General features: G+C 41.5%; 1 protein-coding gene across 1 annotated transcript in view; it reads left to right on the forward strand.

The window, feature by feature from the left end:
* ARHGEF28 (Rho guanine nucleotide exchange factor 28) overlaps positions 1–23,271 on the forward strand; it is a 220,974-nt gene that overhangs the window by 53,583 nt on the left and 144,120 nt on the right. Inside the window, exons 3-6 of the mRNA XM_060235810.1 lie at positions 1,894–2,035; positions 4,360–4,653; positions 19,274–19,457; positions 21,170–21,350. Coding sequence (XP_060091793.1) covers positions 1,894–2,035; positions 4,360–4,653; positions 19,274–19,457; positions 21,170–21,350 — 801 coding nt within the window. The remainder of the gene's footprint in view (positions 1–1,893; positions 2,036–4,359; positions 4,654–19,273; positions 19,458–21,169; positions 21,351–23,271) is intronic.

The raw sequence follows: 23,271 nt of genomic DNA on the forward strand, positions 1-23,271 counted from the left end.
GATATATTGATTGCCCTCTTCACTGCAGCCCATCTACTGCCTTCTCTACCACACTCTGGACTGTAGGGCCGGTGCTAGGCTTTTTGGTGCCCTAAGCAAGCTGCTCACTAGCGCCCCCCCATTTTTTTTTTAAAAAAAGCATTTTAGGAGAAATGAAGAAACTTGAAACTATTTACATTGTTTAATATACAGGATTTTTTTTAATTTTAATTTTTTTAAAGTGTGAGATTAAGCAATAAAAATTGTGAGAATAGTACTTAATCCTTTTAACTGGAGGTGCCAGGGCCAAGACCTTCACGTGGCTATTTTTACTTAATCCTTTTCGTTGGAGGTGCCAGTGACAAGACCTTGTGCATGAAAGAAAGATGCTCTACCACTGAGCTATGGCTTCTACCCCATGGCTCTGTTAAAGTAGAGTAGGAAGGATGAGTGGCAGGATGCAACTTGAACAGGAGCCATTTTTTAGAAACTGTAATTGGCTCTTTTTCAGCTTTTACAATTGGTTAATTTATTCCTGCTGAGCTCCAAGGAGCACACTGTACAGGTGCTGTCTGCTTTCGCATTTCCTGGATCTGTAACAGACCCAGGGAACTCGAAACCAGCCAGGCAGCATCTGCACTTTCCATTGGGGAGGCAGGATCCAAGGAGCACATACACTGCACGTGGAGAGAGGCGGTGCCCCCTAGGCTAGCCACCTATTTGGCCCCCCCTAGGCAGCCACCTATTTGGCCCCCCCTAGGCAGCCACCTATTTGGCCTACTCCTATGCACCGGCCAAAAAGGTTCTGGTCACTGTGACTAGTTTGGTTTTAAATGTTATAAAACTGGACTTCCTAAACACAATCACTACTGATATATGCCTACATGACAGTGTTCTTTCTCTCTCATACTTTTGAGAGGCCCAGTGTGCAGTTTGGTCTATTGCCTCAGCAAGTCGCCAGCACCATCAGACTTTCACTTGAAATGATGGGCTGATCTTCTCACCTCAAGAAAGTAGGCTGGATGTGTTATGAGGATGTATTTTGAACTGTGACAGACTTGTCACTTCTTTATGCAATTTGTTTTCCATATCAGGCTGCTTTAGTCACGTCAGACAGCTCTGTCTGAAGTTACTGTAGTAACCAGGAACTCCAATGGAGTCAGCTGCTGTTCTTCATTTAAGGAAGCAGAACTCTGTTTAAATTTCCTCCCTCAAATATGCCAGATGTTATTGTTTTCTGACTTAAATCCTCTTTTGAAGGTGTTGCATGAAAGACTTGTCTTGTCTTGTTATTTTCAGTTGCTTGGAAAAGGTGTGGGTTGGTATCTGTTAGAACTAGCATAAATTCAGAAGTATTATAATACAAATGGCAGGCATTTGGCTTTGATTAACAAAATATTTAAAGTTTGGAATAAATAAGTCTAATATGTTTGCTATAAAATTGTATTGATATCGAAGGATCATTGTGAATTATACTAGTAGCTAGATTTATTATTGCTAAGGCGTATATGTATGGTTGACATTTTAAAATTCTGCTTTGAGCTCCAATTATAGGAATTAGTGAAATCTGAATTAAAATCATTTAAGCACCGTGGGCATGATCCTGCAAAAGTTAAACACAGAACTCCTGTTAATTTTGATGGGAGAGTTTTAAGTACATGCTTTCAATGGGAGAAGTTTAAGCATACGTTTATCATAATTTTCCCATTGATATTAGTAGGACTTCAGAGAGCTTAACTTTGGTTCTGCCTTACATATATTACAACCTAATATGTGTTGCTTTACTTTATAGTGGATGCATTATTTGTGCTTCACAATGAAACTTGGGAAGTCAACTAGAATGAACTCTTACTGCATGACAGTATATATCTCACTAGAGCTTGCTATATCTAAAGAGATGTGTTCATGTTCCAGGGGCAGCTCACTGTAAATGGAAAATTTTACACAATTCTCCCAGAGGATGCTGAATTTTACTTTGTTTATAATGGCTCAACACAGAGGCATGTGGTTTTTGCCAAGCGTGTGGCTAATGACACCCTTCAAACTATTATTCCAGGTGAGCATTCTTATTTGTCATTGTTTAATGCATTAATTACTATTTATGTACTTCATTGATACCCTGCCGTTCTCCCCAAGGCGGAACCCAAAGTGGTTTACATAATTCTCTTATTCTCAGAAAGACCCTGTGAGGAAGGTTAGACTGAGAATGTGTGGCTGGCCTAAAGTCACTCAAGGAGCTTTCATGGCAGAGTGGGGATTCAAACCTGGGTCTTTCAGATCCTAGTCCAACTCTGTAACCACACTGGCTCTCAGCCACATGATGTTGTTCTGTGGTCTTATTGCTGGCTGTAAAGTTTGCCTGCACTCAACTTGCTTCATTAGATCAGGCAAACAGAAGTACTGATGTGAAACTCCAGCTGTTGTTTATTACTGATTTGTTACTTCTTGATAAAGTAAGAGTCCATGGCTCAATAATTCTATGAGGTAAATTAAACTGAGATGTTAACTGGCTCACAGTCAACCATGGAGCTTCATGGCTAAGCAGATTTGAGTTTGGGTCTTCATAGTTCTAGACTGACACTTGATTAGGAATGCCAGGCCACTGCTCAGCATTCTTGGGAACTTTGGGGGCAAGGTACTGTGTGTCAATGCTTTGCCCTGATGAAATCCCAGATATGACATTAGCAGGTGAGCCAACACTCTGGAAACTCTGGGTGTATTTTCAGAGCATTGCCTAATATCATGTCTGGGTTTTTGGCCAGACATGGCATCAATATGTATCCCAGTGTCATTTCTGCCTCCCTTGCTATTTTCCCACCAGCCACAGAGGCAAGAGCAGGTGGGAGGTCCCAGTGGTGGGCGAATGCCTGCCCAATGCAGGCAGATGGTTTGCCTACACTAGATCCTTTATTCCAAACTTGTTCTCACTGCAAGGCATATTACCTTGAATATCCCTGTGAAAGCCATATTACCACAGTGGATGGTTTAGGTATGTTGGCTATAATGTCAGTATTGCTGTTCCACCGGAAGTGACGTCATCGGGGCACGCGAAGCCAAGCTGCGCGTTCTTTCTTCCTGGTTCCCTGTGAAGCAAGAGAGGGTCGGGCATCGGGCAGGCTGAACTGCGCGTTCTTTCCTCAAGAACGCGCGGCTCGGCCCACCCTGTGCCTAGCCCTCTCCTGCTTTAAAGGGAAAGACCTCTTCCCGGCTTCCTCTGAAGTGGGAGGGGGCCGGGCACAGGGCAGATCAAGCCATGCGTTCTTTCTTCAGAGGGAGCTGGGAAGAGAATAAGGGTCAGTGTGAGCAGGGACAGGGAGGGGGCACCTGTCCCCACCCCTGCAGTGAGGTGGCATCCCAGGCGGCCACCTACCTTGCCTACTTCCACGCACCAGCCCTGCCCACCAGAAAAGGGACTGATGCTCTTATCAAAACAGGTGTGGCTGTGGGGCTCATTTACATTTAGGGCAGCAATACCTGATTAGAGCAGCTGAGGCAGCCACCAGATCCTCTGACCATCTGTGAGAGCCCAAATCTCATGAGAGGATAGAAGTCCCCATGATGCATGGGCAGCTTACTGTACTGCTCTTTGGAAAAGGCTGGGAGATGATGAAGGAGGACTTTCTCTCTCCCTCCCAGATAAGTAGCAGGTAGTGACAGAGAGCAGGAAGAAGGTTAATTCCCCTCCTCTTCTGTTCTTTTGTACAGGGGCTGTCTGGTACACTGTTGGTACAGGCAAGAGAGAGATTGGAGGGTTTATGAAAATGTCTAAATAAAAATGAGAAACTGGGCTGCCAAATTTTGAGAACAGCAAACTTTTACCATGCAAATCAGCAAAAGCACACAAGGCAAAGCAGTGAGAAGGTCCTTTCTAGCCTTGATTAGTGACAACCCTATGTGTATAATTAATCTCTGTGTGCTTTCACATTGCCCACATCTTCTCAAGTTCGTTGTTTGCCATCTTCAGGGATTGGAATTTTTTCAAGAAGTTGGAATGGTAAAAGCAGTATTGTGTTACATCTGTGTTTTAATTGCACATTGAAATTTGGTAGGATTTACATTATGGAACTTGTTTGTATCTTTTGCAACTTTGTATAATATAAACAAAGTTGGAATGATATGCGCCATGTCCATTCCAGTCCTTATCCATGCTTGACTGTAAAATTACAGAATGCATATAGACCTCTGCTTAGTGTATCTGAACAAAACGGAAGCAAATGCATAGAAAAAGATATTGGAGAGCTGCTGTCAATCTGAGTAGATAACACTGACTTTGATGGACTGATGGTCTGATTCTGTATAAGGCAGTTTCATGTGATATTGCGACCTATAAGCATGGACTGTGTACTATGCTAATACCTCACCTTTTATGTACTTATTCAGCTCATGGAGAACCAGAAGATGTTTCCGTACATGTGGTCATGTACACAAAAGAAGGCATGCCTGAAACTCTGGGCTACTCATCTGTTACTTATAAGCGGAACACAGCTTTGGAGGTAGCATGTTTTCTGATGAGCCAAGTGGATTGCCTCACTCCCTCTAGTCACCACATACTTCTAAGCAGGTTTGGTTTAATGGCAGAAGATTTTCAATCACTGGACCATGACATTATGCTAGCAATGGCTCATAAAGGGATTCCACCTATTTGGAACATCATTGGAAATTGTTCCCAAGATGGTACGCAATTGTATGTTTTTCTCCTTGATTTTGCCAATTTATATTTTGTGTAAGATTTGTACTGTTATATTACATTTAAAAGGAGTCCAGCAGCACTTTGATGACTAGTAAAATTATTCAAGAATAAGATTTTATGAGTCAGCACTCTCTTCATCAGATGCCCAATTGTTCATCCATTAGGCACATTTAAAGCTATGAACAACTCAACAGGGGAGAGATTGCAAAGGGAGAAAAATTTTAAACAAGATCCAATCAAAAGATTCATATATCTCTCAAGAGTAGGTGAGGAACACTGCTAACTGCTAACAGATAGATAAAAGACCATATAGAGGTTATCTGAATAGGTGCTGCAATGTGTACAGCCAACCAGTTTATTTCCCTATGAGACTTTGGCCATTTTTGTGATTTCTGTTTATTTACACATATGCAAGCTGAATATGAAGGAGGAAACCAGACAGATAGAGCTAGTTTATAAAGCATTGTCAGTTCTCTATTTAAATTCATTTAGAGGGAGTACTAGTAGAAGAATGTTCAAAATGATTTTGGCACATGTCATAAAGTCCAATCATGTGCATAAAATCAAAGCATCTCAGTGCATACCTACCCGAGCCCTTGAACACCTGCAGCACTCAAAACAAAAGATCTGTTTAAGCTTGGTGTATTGTAAACACACAATTGGGATTGTCTGGCAAGCATTTTAAGAATTTGTAGCCTGCCTTTCAATACCATGATTCCCCAGGTAGCTTGCAAATAGTGCTTGTAGAACATCATTTCCTTCTGCAATGTATCCAAAGAGAGAAATGGTCGCAAAGAGGCATGAAAATATGGTGTGGAACTTGATGCACAAGAAAGCAAGTTTTGGATTCAAGCACCTAAGGAATACTGGGCCATTAGTTTGGTGACAGAAGGATACCAGACTGCTGACAGTCTTTTCAGGCCTCCAGGCAACAATTCTCCTAGACGCCCCTTCACACCACCAAGACCCAATGCCAATGTTATATGAAAATATTAGTTACTTTTCACATAGATAATAGATTTTACTCATGTGTGATTTGCTCATTGTTTTTTGCAAAAGACTATGGCACAAACCTGCCTCTCCCCAGCATTTAAAATGGCAGTCAGCTAACTCAGACCCATGTGCCTGAATGGGACCATTTTCAAACAAACAGGAAGGGCAAAAAAAGAGAAATAATGCAAAGCCAGGTTTCAGACTACAGCATGGTTCCCTCCGCTAATGTGCTTTCTGCTACTATTGTTTCTTACAGGGACCCTATATAGCACTGACAAGACATAAAGGAAATCCCTCATTTATATATCACCAAGCAGATCTCTGACACTTGGACTGCGATCACAAACACTAAATAATCCACTTTCTATCCACTTTCAGTGTACCATCCAGCTGGATTTTTCCAGTTCACGCAGTAAAATCTGGTGCACTGAAAGTGGATTGAAAGTGCATTATTTCATGTGTGTTATCACAGCCATAGAGAGGAGAAACCTTGCCTGTGGATGAAAATGAAGCAGGCTAATGTTGTAGAAAAGTGAGCTAAATAAAGTGGGGGCTCATTGTGACAGTTGGGAACAGGTTGCTTACAATAGTATGTAGGTGGAGTTCAAAATGCTGCACCAAGAGATTCTGTACATATACTGGGGCTTCTGAAGCCTCCCTTCCTACCAAAAGGCTTCATGCTACCCAGAAAGCTGTTTCTGAAACACTGGGACACTCTAGAGTGATGCAGGATGAGGAAATGCAGTTGGAGGCCAAGAAGGTATGCATCCAGATGCTCATTAGGGATCTTTGGATCACAGCCCATGCCTTCTGTAGTAAAGTTCGGATGAAATATGTTTGGTTCTGGGTTTTATTATGAACTCTAATATGGGAATGATTTCTGAAAAATATGTTAAAATACAGTGGTTTCTCATTTATTTACATTAATATATTGCTGTTTAGTGTTTTTTGTTGTGTTACAAGGATGCTTAACTTTTCAGCTGGTAAACCGTGGTTTTTCTTACTGAATAGCTCATTTGATTCTTTTGTGGTTGTGTTGTGTGGAACCCCACCCCACGAATTATGGAACTCCACCCCATGCTATGTTACAACTCTTTCATTCACTTTTGAAAAATGTTCTTTAAAAATGATTTCCCACCCATGTGATCTTGTTGTACTGCATAGTATTATTGTGAAGAGAAAATGACACAAGTCTCAAAACAAAATCTGGAGTAATCCTCCTTGACTAGTTGTGCTTTGGCAGGGAGTCCAATTAAATTCTCCAGGCAACTTGTGCACAGTGCAGGTGATGACAATGGAAGGGCTGCTAGCACTAAGGTTGAGAAAGTCATGGAAATTTGGGAATGAAGTCTGGGGAGGGTAGAGTCCCCAGTGGAATATAATACCATGCAGCACCTTCTAAAGCAGCCCTTTTCTCCAGGAGAACTAATCTCTGTAGACTGGAGATCAGTTGTAATTCTGGGAGATCTTGAGACCCCACCTTGTCGGTTGGTAACTCAGTCTAGATGATGGTGAGATCTTCCTTTACTGTGGCACACCACTGCAGGAGGGCACTTCTCTTCTGTAAAAATAACAAAGTCTCAAATGCTCTCAAGGCCACCTTGTTCTACCTGGCTTTTGCTTTCTGCTCCATTTTGTAACCCCTTTTTAAAAATTTCTCTCACTTTTCATTGGTTGGGTGTTGTCTCATTTTCCATCCATGCATTAGAAGGGTCTGTAGAACTATGGCCATTTCTTCCCTGCCTTCCCTACATAGAAGACAATAACTTTTTCCAACCTAGTTAGGGTTACCAGGTCTGTGTTGGAAAATACCTGGAGACTTTGGAGGTGGATCTGGGGGAGGGGAGGGGCCTCAGCATGGTAGAATGTCATGGTGTCCAGTCTTCAAAGCAGCCATTTTCTCCAGGGGAGCTGATCTTTGCCAGCTGGAGATCACTTGTAAAAACAGGAGATCTCCAGGCCTCACCTGGAGGCTGGCAACCCTACCTAGCATGTTTATCATCATCATTATCAAAATTTGTATCCCATCTTTCTGTCCTTGCTAACAATGTTAAATGTACACAATACAACCACATTTCAAAACAATTAAAACCCACCCTACCCAAACACTCAATTAAAACAGAGTTAGAATACATATAATATGTTAAAACATTGGTTAGGAAGGAGGGATCGTTGAGGAAATGCCAAACAAAACAAAAAGTTTTCACCTGCTGATTGATAGCATTAGAAAGCATTGATTGATTGATTGATTGATAGCATTGATTGATTGATAGCATTAGAAAGGGGACAAACAAATCTCCCTGGAGGAGAGTTCCAGAGCTTTGGTGACATGACCAAGAAGGCCCTCCCATGTTGCCATTCATTTAATCTCAGAAGATGGGGCACTCAAAGCAGGGCCTCTGAAGATGACTGTAGTGGTCAGGCAGGTTCATAAGGGAGAAGGATGTCCTTCAGGTGTGTTGGTCTCAAACCATATGGTTCTTTGAAGGTCAGGATCAGCTGTTTGAACTGTGTCCGGAAACAGATTAGGAGGCTGTAGTGAGATTGGCAAGTAAGGATAAAAGTGTTTGAAATATGCATTGAGTTATTATGTTGAAAGGTCCTCTTGAGTTTTCTTTGGAAATTATGTGAAATTATACAAACACTTTTTAAAATTAAAGGCAATTTAATTTTTGAGTATTGAGATTTTTGAAGCTAAGGTCAGCTGATTTTCCCGTATGCCGAAGCAGAAAAACACTCATCTGATTTTGGAAACTAAATTTAGAGCTTAAGTTTTATGGGATCTGGGATCACCAGCTAACTTGGCTTCTATGAGGCATCCCTTCATTTTGGCCTGCCAGCATGAATGCTTGGAAGGGAGGTGTATTAGAGAAATACAGGCGCTTCCTTTTGTGCTAATGCACCAAATTAAATGCCCTTGTGAAGGACTGGGAAGCCATTCATGCTAAACTCAGTTTCTCACTAGCAGTCACTCCACCCCCAGGCTTCTGCTTTCCTTAGATCCAGTTTGGTGTAGTGGTTAAGTGTGCGGACTCTTATCTGGGAGAACCAGGTTTGATTCCCCACTCCTCCACTTGCACCTGCTGTCATGGCCTTGGGTCATCCATAGCTCTGGCAGAGGTTGTTCTTGAAAGGGCAGCTGCTGTGAGAGTCCTCTCAGCCCCACCCACCTTACAAGGTGTCTGTTGTGGGGGAGGGAGATAAAGGAGATTGTGAACCGCTCTGAGACTCTTGAGTGGAGGGGTTATATAAATCCAATGTCATCTTCTTCTTCAAGTGATCAATTCCCCACCAGTTGCTGTGTGGGCATATTTTGATCTGTGGCTCCCTCCAGGTTTCCTCGCAGCTTCCTGCTTTGGTTTTTTGGCGATTTGGAAGTTGCAAGGGAAATGGGAGGAAACCATGGATCAGAATGTGCCTTAGAAGTGACCAGTGAGGTTCTGTGCTAAGGTTAAGGTGTAGCAAGAATGTTGCATGGATTAGCAGGCAATTCATTAAAAAGGAATGGACATTACTCAAATACATCTGGAGTTCAAGAATTTCTTGTTGATATCACCTGCCCTAGTGAGTCCTATCAGCTATTTCTGATTGAGAAAAGTGGTTGTTGAATTGTGTGACCACTACAGGCACATGGAGCCTTCTATATACATGTGTATATTAAAGGGTTTAACACATGAATCAGAGTTGCTTTTGAATTAATGTTATTTGGATGGCTGCCACTGATTGTTAATTAAATAGGAGCGTTTGCCATTTCCTCCATTCTCCAAGGATGACTAATGCTTTGAAAGAGTTTAGAATATTTAGAAAGTTTAACAAAATTTGATTTAACCAAACTTTAATGTATATTAAAATTCATTATAGCCTGTAACTAAGGAAGTAGGTAGAAAATGTTGCCTCTTACTTAATTTTCTACCAGATATTGAATTGTCCTCCTGTTCTCATTAATGCACTGTCATTATTCTTTCTAATTATAGTTGGCTGCAGGGGAATTAGAGACCATTACGATTATCATCAGATTTTGTGGGGCTGTTCTAGTTTCTGCATCATTTCATCCTTAGTTTACTTTATAGTTAATTATTATCAGTTGTTCTTAATATAATAAAATGATTAATGAATCTTAATTTTCAAATTTGTGTTTTCCTCACTAAATCTTCTTGGAGGTGCTGTTACACTAAATATAAAATTGTTAGAGTGCTGCTGGTGTTTTTGCTGATGTATGTAACACTGTTGATCAATGAACCATGAGAGAACCGTCCCCCCTCCGCAGTCTCTGTTGCCTGTCTTTCACTCTCCATATTATTTTAATTTTCAATTCCACTCTTTCCCATTTCCTCCTAACTCCAGATCCCATTTCCCATAATACCAGCCCTCAACCTTGCTTTCTTTCCTTTCCCATTGTAATAGGGTTACTTTCCTCTGTAGACTTTGCTCCATGTGCACAGGACTGATATGGGTAAACAGCCTATCGGGGTGTACACTGAGGGGTTTACAGTAGGAAGGGAAAGATGGCAACTATACCCTTACCTTATGTGAACTTGCTCTATTTATGGGAGGATTCACTCCAACCCAAACTCTTTTGAACAGGACTCTTCTGTTTCTGCTCCCTAATGTGTTCATGGCAAGGCTTCACTGCTACAAGCACAGTACAGTGTAAAGTAAACTGTAGAATAGTGTAGGAAAAATGAGAAGTGAAACTCAGACTCGTAATCACTCGAGCTAACATGTTAGACTAAAACAGTAATATGCTAGGAATGTCATCCACCATTTTACCATGATATGATGACAGTCATTTTAAAGTGGAAATAGGGTTGCCAGCTTCCAGTTGGGAAATATCTGGATATTTTGGGAGTGGAGCCTGAGGAGAGTGGGGCTTGGGGAGGGAGTTCAATGGGGTATAATGTCATACAGTCCACCTTCCAAAGTGACCATTTTCTCCAGCTGAACTGTTCTCTGTCATCTAAAGATCAGTTATAATGGCGGAAGATCTCCAGCCAACACCTGGAAGTTGGCAAGCTTAAGTGGAAATTAAAAAAAGCAGAAGTTGAACAAATAGAGGCTGGGACTGCAATAATATTTATGCAACTGTCTTAAAACATTATAGCAGCTCCAGATTTTTCTGCTACTGTTCTGATCAAGTCATGTATTGTGAAATCAGTTTTAAAAAAAATCACTTTTGCAAAAATTCTTAGGATGCAATCTTTAGATCAGATGGTTACAAAATATGGCATCCAAACTATTGTGAAGGTCAGATCAGCTTTCAAGGTGTATGATGAACCTACCATTTTGGTGGCCTGCAGTTTATTAAGGGTCTGGAAGGACATCATATAGGGCTACCCACACCATTTGTTAAGGGCCCTATATTAACCTGGCTAGCCTTCAATGCAATTCTGGGGAAGAAGTCTGGTGTATGATTGTAGTTTATAGTTGTGATACTGAAGTGTCCAGCTTTAGTTGGTCATCAAAAGTTATAATTAAATTTATTGGTACACTAAGAAAAAATGTAAGGAAGAACAGGAAGATTTATATAATGGGTTAAACAGACGGGTTTTTAGCTTAGACATCATTCAAATTGTGTGTTTTGGCTGCAGCCTTGAGAAATGGTACAAAACAATAATAAGAAATGGTGAATTTATGTTTGCCTGTTTTTTTGCAATAGAATTTGATTTAATTTTTTAAAAGGGGGTATCTCCCAGTTTTCCAAAAATGATTTTTTTTTTAAAAATGGAGCTCTCCCCCGAGCCCATTTTGTTTTCATTTCTCATTAAATTATAATACCATACAGATTTAGGTTTCATTTCTCTGTTGGATTTTCTTAATGCATGCATGTCACCCTTTTGGGCTGCTTTAGGATTGCTGGGTTCCCCACTGTGGCAGAGACCTCACACCAATAGCTGCCTTTGACCACCACTGCTTTGTCAGATGGTGAGAGAAAAATAAGGTAAAAACCACTGTCAACCCAATGGCATTATACAGCTTCTGTGGAAAACCGAGAAGTGACATATCTAGGAATTGCTGGAAAATCTATAATAATTCCTAGATTCCTAGAGAGACAGGACATCACTTCTGTCTTTCTCCCAGAACTGATGCAACACTGTTGCATTGACGGTGCCCCCATACCCTAGACTGTCTCCAGTTCCAAGCCACTGGTGTAAGACAAAATGCCCTCAAAACGAGGTTGAGGAATTGACAGGTGGGCACCTATGGCTTAAAAAGGATCTAGAATCTATGTATACAGGATTCCACTTCCAGAAATTATTGCTTAAATTCACCAAGGACACTAATTAAATAAAAACAATAAAAATTTATTGTAGGAAAATATAGAACACACATACAAGATGATGAGGACTAGGGGGAAGGGACCCTCAACTGATCAGGAATTGGGGATGTATCTAGACAGTGGAACTGGGGTACTGCTAGATGCACACCTGTGGGGAGCTGGATCACAGGTTATAAGGACTACCTTAAGCCCTTAGGGGATGGGAGGTACAGGGGCGGATGACAGGTGGTCAGCTGGTACATGACCTCAGAAAAGGGGGAGGCTCTGCAATGACCATAAGGGCTGGACTTCTGCTGTAGCCAATAGCCAATTTTTTGAGGACACCTGATTGGATGCCCATATCTGGCCAATGAGCAGACTTGGCCCTGGTTACCTGATTGGACTTCCAGGTAACAATGGGCCAAAGGGGGAGGCTCCAGGATGACCATTAAGGGAAAGAATGGGAGAAATTATTAGGGTGGGGGTGATTAAAGCTATCAAACTTATCTAAAAAGGTGACAATAGATGGCCAAATTGCTCCCTAAGGTAACACCCGGTATATATAAAGACACTTGGCTCTAGGTGAAGATGTTCTTCCTCTTCTTCACCCCTCTACTGGCACCAGTCTTTGTCTTGGGTTCCATTGGACAAAGACTTAGGCAGTCTGGCAGGATCCACGCCTAAGATAAACTTGATGGCCTTATGCATAGGTGACATCTGTTGAGTACATGAGCCTCTCGCTTCGGTGTAATGGAGTCTGGCACCGTTTTAACCTGTCTGCTCAGCAATTTCATCGAATGCCCACGAGTTCTTGTATTGTGAGAAAGGGAGAAAAGTACTTCTTTCTCTACTTTCTCCATCCCATGCATTATCTTGTAAACCTCTATCATGTCACCCCGCAGTCGACGTTTCTCCAAGCTAAAGAGCCCCAAGCGTTTCAACCTTTCTTCATAGGGAAAGTGTTCCAGCCCTTTAATCATTCTAGTTGCCCTTTTCTGGACTTTCTCCAATGCTATAATATCCTTTTTGAGGTGCGGCGACCAGAACTGCACACAGTACTCCAAATGAGACCACACCATCGATTTATACAGGGGCTGATTTATACAGGGGCTGATACTGGCTGATTTGTTTTCAATTCCCTTCCTAATAATTCCCAGCATGGCATTGGCCTTTTTTATTGCAAACGCACACTGTCTTGACATTTTCAGTGAGTTATCTACCACGACCCCAAGATCTCTCTCTTGGTCAGTCTCTGCCAGTTCACACCCCATCAACTTGTATTTGTATCTGGGATTCTTGGCCCCAATGTGCATTACTTTGCACTTGGCCACATTGAACCGCATCTGCCACATTGACGCCCACTCACCCAGCCTCAACAGATCCCTTTGGAGTTCTTCACAATCCTCTCTGGTTCTCACCATCCTGAACAATTTAATGTAAGGAGCCTTTGATGAGAAACTTTATCAAAAGCTTTCTGGAAGTCAAGGTAAACAACATCTATCGGGTCTCCTTTGTCCACATGTTTGTTCACCCCCTCAAAGAAATGTAACAGGTTAGTGAGGCAAGATCTTCCCTTACAGAACCCATGCTGAGTCTTCCTCAATAACCCGTGTTCATCAATGTGCCTACTCATTCTGTCCTTGATAATGGTTTCTACCAACTTTCCCGGTATTGAAGTCAGACTGACTGGCCTGTAATTTCACGGATCTCCTCTGGAACCCTTTTAAAGATGGGGGTGGCATTTGCTACTTTCCAGTCTTCAGGAACGGAGACAGATTTCAATGAAAGATTACAGATTTTTGTTAGAAGATCCACAAGTTCAACTTTGAGTTCTTTCAGAACTCTCGGATGTATGCCATCCAGACCTGGTGACTTATTAGTTTTTTATTCATCTATCAGTTGTAGGACCTCCTCTTTTGTCACCTCCATCTGACGCAGGTCTTTCAACACCCCTTCCAAAATTAGTCCGACTCTTTGCGACCCCATGGACAAAGTCACGCCAGGCCCTCCTACCATCCTCCGAAGTCTGCTCAAATTTGTGTTTGTTACATCAGTAATGCTGTCCAGCCATCTCATCTTTTGCCGTCCCCTTCTTCTTTTGCCTTCTGTTTTTCCTAGCATCAGGATCTTCTCCAGGGAGTGCTCCCTTCTCATTTGGTGGCCAAAGTACCATATTTGAGCTTCATCTTCAGCATCTGACCTTCCAGGCAACAGTCTGGGTTGATTTCCCTTAGGACTGACTAATTTGATCTTCTTGTAGTCCAAGGGACTCTCAAGAGTCTTCTCCAGCACCACATCTCAAAAGCATCTATTCTTCTGCGCTCGGTCTTCCTTATGGTCCAGCTCTCACAGCCATACATTACTACTGGGAAGTAAAGAATGTGTCTGCCATCACAATATATATGTGTGTATGTAAATATAGATATATTTATATTTATGTGCGTGTGTGTGTGTATATATGTATATATATATATTTATATGTGTGTATATATGCGGCTATCTTATTTACCCTGATAACCCATAAATTTCAGGCTTGAGTGATGATTTATACTATATTCATGAAGTATATAGCAAAAATTCTGTATGTAGGATTCAGCTTTACTCAACTTCCACTTCTGTTTAACTTGATTTGCAGTGGCACAATACACTTTGAAAGTCCATGGCATCATGCCAAGGCAACAGTGTTTTTAAGTAGCCAGCATGGATCAGAGTAAAATTTGCTCTTTTATTTTTCCACTTATTGTGTTTGTAACCTCTGTGTTTGTATTAACCTTGGCCCATGGCTGTTATGAAGTTGGCAAGGTCAGTTTGCAAGACTCCCTTTGTTTTATGAGGTAGCATTTGATTTGCTGGTTACATAGAAGTAAAACAAAGGTATGTATAAATAATATAAATGTTGATATAAATATTTTGCTTTATTAGTTGAGAAATTTTCCTATAATAAAGTTAGGGACACATAAAAACATGGCTCTTATATCTGTCTCCTGAGAAGTACAGAATGTGTCTGCCATCACAATAAAACCAACATGTTACCCTACATGTTATGTTGAGTTCAGTGTTGTGGTTAGCACACTGCTAATCACTTTAGTCCTGCAAAGATATGTGTAAATATCTGGATGGTCCTGTGGTAAAAAACTCTAGGAGAACGATCCTGAACAGTTCTACTTAGAATCTTATTTAAGTCTATTCAGTGAGGCTTAATTCCAAGAAAGTGTTCTTAGAATTATACTGTAGAGTTTATTTTATAATCCTGACTTTACTCGATCTACAGAAATACTGGAATGAGCTCTTACTGGCTATTTCTCAAGTGATCTGTTGTGTGTAAATTGAATGCTTTTATTTATTAAAGTACATTTAGGCAATCTTTCTCCATGAAAATGGGAAGTCAGAAGTATTAGCAAATTGTCTACTATCTAAAGTTACCAACTCCTGTGAGTTGGGAGTGAAACCTGGGGAGGGACTTCAGCAGGGTGTATAATACCATAGATTCCACTATCTAAAGCTGCCATTTTCTCCAGATGACAATAGTCTGGAGATCAGTTATAATTCTGGGAAATCTCCAGGTCCCACCTGGAGGTTGGCCACCCTTGTAATAGTAATAAAAGGATGGGTGTAACGTCTGCAGCTGCCTTGGAAGTTGCTGTGTGTGATCGATTCCCTTAGCCTGTGGCATGTTCCTGGCTTTAGTGTGGGAGCATGGGGCGAAACTCCGCACCAAGCCCAAGCAGCTTGCACAAGGCTCTGTGCTTTTTGTTCTGCTTCCTTGGCCTCAGGCCATGCTTGTAAGTGGAAGGCTGAAAAGGCCACAGACTGACACAGTTTAATAGAAAGAAGTACATGCAGGGCTGCTGAAGAGAAAGGAGCAGGGACACAAAATCCTAGGGTTGCCTTGGACAAGTCTTGTCTGCATTGAATCTAGGTGGCAGCCTGAGGGAATATTTGTCTAATGCTTCATGGTGGCACTTGGCAGCCCTGAGCACATACCTGAATTAGCACTGGCAACAGTAGAGCATGGTAAATGCTGAATAGGAGGATAGCAGGCTTCTTCTTTCCTGGCTCGGAAATCCAGGAAAAGTTCTTTAGGCAAGTCTGGCAAGACTGCCATGTAGAATGAGGACAATCAAGAAAACTGGTGGGAGTACATTAGGGAAACCAGCACTGAGTGACCAGTTTACCATTGGGATGGAATTTTTACTATAACAAATAACTAGCCCCTTTGTTTTCTGTAAAGACTAAACAATGAATATAATGAACTCTTACACAGAAGAAAAAGGAAGCATTCTGAAGAGAATGCAGTGTAGTGACAATGGACCCCAGTTAGGGCCCTCACTCTAGATTTATTGTGGTCCCAAACACCCACTGAAAGAAGTGGGAGTCTGGGAAGTACAAAGAATGAAGAAAAGGCACAATGGCTTGTTTGCCAGTGGTGGACTGCTTTGACAATTTCTGATGTCTTGGCTATATCTAGGGTTTGTGTTTAGCATTTATAGTGTGATATAATGTGCTTTCTGGTATTTCTGAATGCTACAAAGATACTTTTAAATGTTAAGAAAGCCTTTTTAGCTTTGAGGGTGTTGATTGAAAAGTTTATACATACCATGGGTTCCTAGTCTCTGTATAGGCGGCAAAAAATACTTCAATGGTGTCATTCGTAATTTCTTATGCACCAATTAATCTGTGGGCAGGGAACATAAGATTTAAAATACCTTTTAGCATTTTCTTAAAAATATATAGGAATGTGAACAAAGTAGTCTGTATTTATTCTATAGAAAAGCAAACTGGAAATGATCTCTTTGGTTTATAATGGAAATATTAAATGGATTAAAAAGGTAAAGGTAGTCCTCTGTGCAAGCACCAGTCATTTCTGACTCTGGGGTGACATTGCTTTCATGGCAGACTTTTTACGGGGTGGTTTGCCATTGCCTTCCCCAGTCATCTACACTTTCCCCCCAACAAGCTGGGTACTCATTTTACCGACCTCGGAAGGATGGAAGGCAGGTCAACCTGGAGCCGGTGTCAGTCTGCATTTCCCTGTCTGGAAATGCAGGACTAAAGCGTTTTTCTTCCTCTGTTCCCCCTGCACCCACTCACAAGTAATGTGCTCACATGGTTTTCTGTAATCTGAGGTACAGTTTGAAGCTGGACAGGCCATAGAAATTGCTGCCATATTATTCTCTGAGTGGTTGGCTCCAGAGTTATAGGGTATATGTGAAAAGGATAGTACAAATGTAATAGCAAATAAATAGATGCATCAGGCTAGTGTTACTTTTTCTCATGAAGAGTTGGTTTTATTTATTGAGAGATTAGCTGGGTTCTCATGTCAGTGATGTGATACAGTCTAGGAGATTTGACCTTGTTTTCTTGAATATGACTCTGTGTGCATTAGCGTGAATTGAAATGGGAAGCTTTTGCAGGTTTGGGTTTTGGGTTTTTTTGCAAAATATTTAATTCTCTATAAAAGGGGCCTCCACCATGGCAGCATTTTGAGGGGCCATGCTAACCAGGGCAAAACTGTTTGCCTCCTTTGAAATTCTAATTGACCTCCATAGAGCAGTGGGTAGCTGAACTTGTTCATCTTTGCTTGCGGTGGAGAGTTGTTTGATTACCATTTTGTCATGAATTATGCCTACTGAGCTTACTGGGTTATGTACACTTACCTTTATTCACAGTGGTGACATGTAGAGTGATGAGGAGGGAGCAAGAAGCTTCAAAACTGCTTTGTACTTGATTCATGACTTCTCATAGGACAGAGCTTCTAAAACATGGTCAGAGAAAGTCTTCTCAAGTTAAAAATACATAACATTTCTGCCTCCATGGCAAGGATAAACCAATGGAAAATGGGGGGGGGGGGGAAACAGGAACACTGAAAGTATTGATGTGTTTAACGGTTTTCAAAGAGAGGAAGCAAAAGGCAGTTGCTCCATTCAGTTCAAAACATAGACAGAATTGAGCTGGGAGGCTCTGGGAAGAGTTTCCTGGTGGACTGCAAGTTCAATTTTGGGGATATTAGACATGAAAATGGCTATAGCCATCATAAATTAAATAGTGCATGCTGAGTGTTCATTAATCAAGCAAAGTAGAGAGAACTGAGGAATAAATATGGGTGTTTCCCTTCAACTGATATTCTCTAGTGTTTCAGTAGAACAGGAATGCAATAGGGTTTGGGATTTTGCATACGTGATTCTGGCTTTATGTGGAATAATCAATTTGAGATTAAATGTTGCTTGTGTATAAACATTTATCAGTGTGCTTTCTGGTGTGTATATTTGTGCTAACTGGTTATATAGTATTCTAGACTATTCAGTGTTTATAACTGTGATGGAACCGGCCCGATTCTGCCTTCAGACCCGGTCCCGTCAACTCCCTCTTGAGTTGCCAACTCCTGGAGGGAGCTATTTCTCCCCCGGCCACTTGGGCTCGCTGCCACCACCTGCTCAGTCTAGGGGTTCAGATTGAGAGGAACAGGACTCCCAATCCCCCTCTCCAGCTATGAGGCCAGGCCTCAAGGTCCTCTGCCACCCTGTACTTGGGTATCACAGAGACCACAGCACTTCTTCGGGGAACCCCTGGAGGATTGGCACCTTATCCAACTGCATGCCTTCCCCCTTCCCCGGGGCCCCCTTTATAAAGCAGCATGGTCTAAGCGGTCGGGATCTATGTGGTACAGAGTTTGACTGCCAGCATTCAAAACAGAAAAAATATTTAATAAGAAGAGAAAGAAAATAAAACAAAAACAGTTACATGTAAAAGTTTAGCACAGCACCTGATCAGCAACAAGGAGGGCAAATAAAAGGTGGATTTAAATGCATCCTCTCGTCCCTGGTGTAAACTTGGTCTACCTTGTGAATTACTTACTCGGTCTGACTGCCTGGGGTCCTCCTCCTCTTGAGTAGGCCTCTCCCACAGTCAGGAGCCCCCACACACTGGCCACCTCTTCCTTTGAGCGCCAGCTGAGAACTGGCCTTTTCCCGCCTAACTCAAATAAAAGAACAAAAGAACTTCCTGCCCCTCTAGGAGGCTTTCCCCCCTAGAGTTGCTGGTTTAACTCCAGAAGGGAGGAGGGAATGAGGGGAAGACTAAAGAACTTCCTGCCCCTCTAGGAGGCTTTCCCCCTAGAGTTGATAGTTTAACTCTGGAAGGGAGGAGGGGATGGAGGGAGGCTAGGGCAAAGCCAACTTTAGTAGTTTAATGTTCCCTTCCAATAAAGCACCAACATTGACTAAGATGGCGTTTCTCCACAATAACAAATGCCTAATAAAGGTTCTGTGATGACGAATATTGCTTGTATTACTTTGCATACATTCAGTAAAACCTATTTAGTTAATTCCTAATATAGACATACATTTATATTTCAGAATCTAAACACAAAGAGACAGTACTCCATCTTGCAATGAAACTGGGTTTGGTTGAACTTTCACAGTTCTTGTTATCTCTGCCGGGTGGGAGAGATGCAGTCATTCTGCCTAATGAAGATGGGTCCACACCACTGGATTTGGCCTTACAGAATGGACACTCCAGTCTTGTTGAAATAATCACCAAGTAAGTAGTGTGATTTAAGAGCACAGTCTAGTGGCTGCTTTTTTGTTTGTTTGTTTTTGTATTGCTGTGGTAGTTTCATTGGATTACTCCATTATTGGTGCTGAAGTGGCATCATCCTCTAAGAGTAGAATGCTGTTTATCTCAAAAGAGCATATGCCGATCATTTGCTTATATCCCAATATAATACTTAGATTACCTTTTGGAGTTGGTATTTCCTTATGAAGTCTACCTATGTCAAGACCTTGGAGAAAATAATAGAACATAAAAAAGGGAGATCAGCCCCTACCCTGATCACAGTCTAATGTGTTCTGTTCTCAAATTTTGATTATCTTGTTCACAAAATAACAGGCCAGCCAGAGAAGAAAACTGAAAGGAAAGACAGATAAACATCAATATAATATAAGATAAACATCAATATAAGAAAACCACTGATTCACTTCTGTTTTCACACACGTTCCTACAGGAAATACAGAGTCATGCAAAATTGGGACTTTATTATTTTATTTATTTACTTTATACCCCACCTTTCCCCCCATGGGGACTCAAGGTGGCTTACATAATTTCCCTCTCCTCCATTTTATCTTCACAACAACCCTGTGAGGTAGGTTAGGCTGAGAGGCTATGACTGACCCAAGGTCATTCAGCAAAGTCCATGGCAGAATGATTCACACCTGGTTCTCCCAGATACTAGTCTGGCACTCTAACCTCTGTACCACACTGGCTCACTTTCTCTCTGAGCAAGCTGAGCAGGATTTGCCAATGGTGTGAGTTGCTTTTGATTAACTTGACTTCCTTGGTTTCTTTTTCTCCTTTTGTAACCTCAGTGTGTTGATAACTCAGCCACTTCTTTCTCACTCCTTGTTTGGTTTGTTTTATCCCAGATTTGGACTTTCTGATCTGTTCTTCAAAGATTGTTCTTGTTGGGGCGCTTCAGCCTCTCTGCTGATGAAACTTTGTGGTCTGTTTGTTCTACACAAGGCAGCGTATCTTTCAAGGCACTTGATAGCCTGTCTCTTATGCTGATGTACCTGAGCTTAGTGAGTTGCATTGTGGCAGATCATTTGAGTCACCACCTATTTGTCTTTGCCCTTCGTTGCTAAACAGTTGTAACTACACTGTGAGGAAGGTCTCCAGAAGAGAAAGGAAATTAGCCAAAAGGGAATAAAGAGAAATAATTTACTAAAAATAGTGCTTTTTTTTTTTTGCTTTGGAATCTATTGCCCTTTTGTTTGTAGGCTTTATATAACATACAGTTTGTGTGAAATTATGCATGCAAATGAGGAAATGACTCAATAACTCTGTTATCACACATGTTATGAATGTCTCGCTTGTTTGGAACATTCAAACAATGCAACATTCCCTTGAGATAGTCTGTTTTGCACTGCAATATGCTAATAAGCTTGCGAGCTGCCAATTCAGTTTGCAGTCCTTGATAAAACGGGCTGTTTCTCTTTACTACTAACAGGCAAAACTAGGTGTAACTGATTCCTTATTAAAATACTATTTCCCCCCTACTTTGACTTGTGGATTCCTGGAAAACATTTTTTTCTGCTGTGCTTTTTATTTCATGCTACTTTTGCCTGAGATCTTTGCAGTAGGTAGGTTAGAATTTGAAATGGTGGAACTCAGTGAAAGTAAGGAGTTGCATACTTTTGTTTCATGGTTCCCTATGCTCTGCACTTTTCCTCTAATGTCCTGACTATGTATTTTAGAGCGCAGGTCAGCCATCCATTTGAGATATCACAAGCAGAGCTTGGCGAGAATGCTGTCCTACAATTTGTGCATTCATCAGGATCTTTGATGCTGACATTTAATCATACCGCAGACCATTCACAAGAATCTGACATTCAACTCTTCAGGAAATACCTCTGGGACAGAGCTTTTCTTCACAAGGCAAGTGCTCAAAGTGCTGCAACACTGAGAAGTGTCTTTTCAGTTAGATTTTTCATCCATTTGTTATTCTTGTGTGGTAGATATGTTCTCTTCTTTAGATGAAAATGTCCAGAAAATAGCTGGAGTTTTGTTCTTTGTGTATTGTATTTCTTGCACCAACAGCTTCATTCTTGGCCGGGATTGTGTAGCACATAAAAGCAGGATGTAAACCAACAACTTTCTTGTGTTTACAGTTTTTACTAAAAGAACAGATGCTATCCCTTGATATGATTTTTGCTGATTTATCATTCTTGCTATGTTTACTGTAAGGTTGCTGAACTTGGGTGCTCGTTTCTGGGAGGTGTATTGCATTGATGTATAAAATTGTTTTGATGTTGTTATACAGCAGCTTAAGTCCAGTCTTAATATTCTGGGAGATGTTTAGGAAAAGCACAGAGTTGGATGCCCTTTTGCTTTTCACCATGGCTGCTGTGGATGTCTTCTCTTCTGCTATACATTGGGGAAACTTTCCTCCTGCTGTTTCTTTGTTTGTTTCAGGAGTTTAGAATGGAAAAAAAAAATCTAAACTTAAAAATGTTGAGTGGGGGAGTCTGGATGTCTGTATTTTAAAAAATCTGATTTATTTAATTTTAATTTAATTATTTTTTAAAAGATTTATATCCTGTCCTTTCCTGCAAGCAGGATCAGTCATACTTTTGTACGTTCACGTTAAATTAAATGTGTCTGTACACAAGTTTGTTTTCAGGTACATGATTCTGTCTACACATGTTGATCTTATTTCACTGCATCTAATGAAGCAGGTAGTTGTAAAGCCAATTGTCAAATAACATCCTTGTCAGCATCACACTGGAGACAGAAAATATGCATGTAGAAAATGCTGCAAAAAGGTCAGGCCCATCCAGGTGTGCCTAGTAGAAAAACTACATTCTTTTGGCTAGTTGTATTCAAACACAGTGTGATGGACTGTACTTTATAAAAGCTTGGAAGTGCTGTATAAACAACTAAAGGACTGAAGGATTAATTCTTTGCAGAGCCAGAGAACCTGGAGTGACAAGCTGTTCCAAGAGATCTGATTGGTTAGCATCAGCTGAGCAGAGAGGGTTCAGAACTGGATGCTGAGAAAAATTCAGTCTGATTTCAGCTCTAGCTGAGAAGAGTCGAGTACTGTCAGTTTTGGAATTCAGCCCTGACTGAGAGCAATTTAACACAGACAGGAGTACTTGAGAAAGTTGGCAAGGACCAGTGGATAGTTAGACAAAAATTCCCGTTTGGACCAAGGAAAGGGGACAGATCTTCTAGAGAAAGAAGAAAATTCCCTACCCAGTCAAACAGGGAGTTGGCTCTGAAGAGTGCAGCAATCCCTATTCTGGTATGGTTAGAAACTGCCTGTAGAAAGCTTGAGAGCCAATTAAAAACTCAAGACAAGTACTGGTGTTTCAAGAGAAGGGGCTTGGGTACTGAAAAGAGTGTACCAACCTTCTGGAAACCAAAAGAGTCAGAGATAGGGTTGCCAAGTCCAATTCAAGAAATATCTGGGGTCTTTGGGGGTGGAGCCAGGAGACACTGGGGTGGAGCCAGGAGCAAGGGTGTGACAAGCATCACTGAACCCCAACGGGAGTTTTGGCCATCGCATTTCAAGGGACGGCACACCTTTTTAAATGTCTTCCTTCCCTCCATCCTCCCCTTCTCTCATTTTACCTCAGAGGCGGAGCGGAGTGGGCAACGCCGCTGCACTGCTGCCGCCTCTTCTCCGCTTCACCGTAGCTGCTCCTCCGAGATGGGCTCAGGCTGAGCTTCAGTTCGGGGGGGGGGCTTGTTTTAATAATAAAGAAATACTAGAAGTATGGATTCTGATCCAGGGAAGTTCAAATTCTAAAAAACAAGCAGAAATACGGGGCAAACCCGCAGCCAGCTAACATTG

Source organism: Heteronotia binoei, chromosome 4 (assembly GCF_032191835.1).
Source record: "Heteronotia binoei isolate CCM8104 ecotype False Entrance Well chromosome 4, APGP_CSIRO_Hbin_v1, whole genome shotgun sequence".
NCBI classification, from domain to species: domain Eukaryota; kingdom Metazoa; phylum Chordata; class Lepidosauria; order Squamata; family Gekkonidae; genus Heteronotia; species Heteronotia binoei.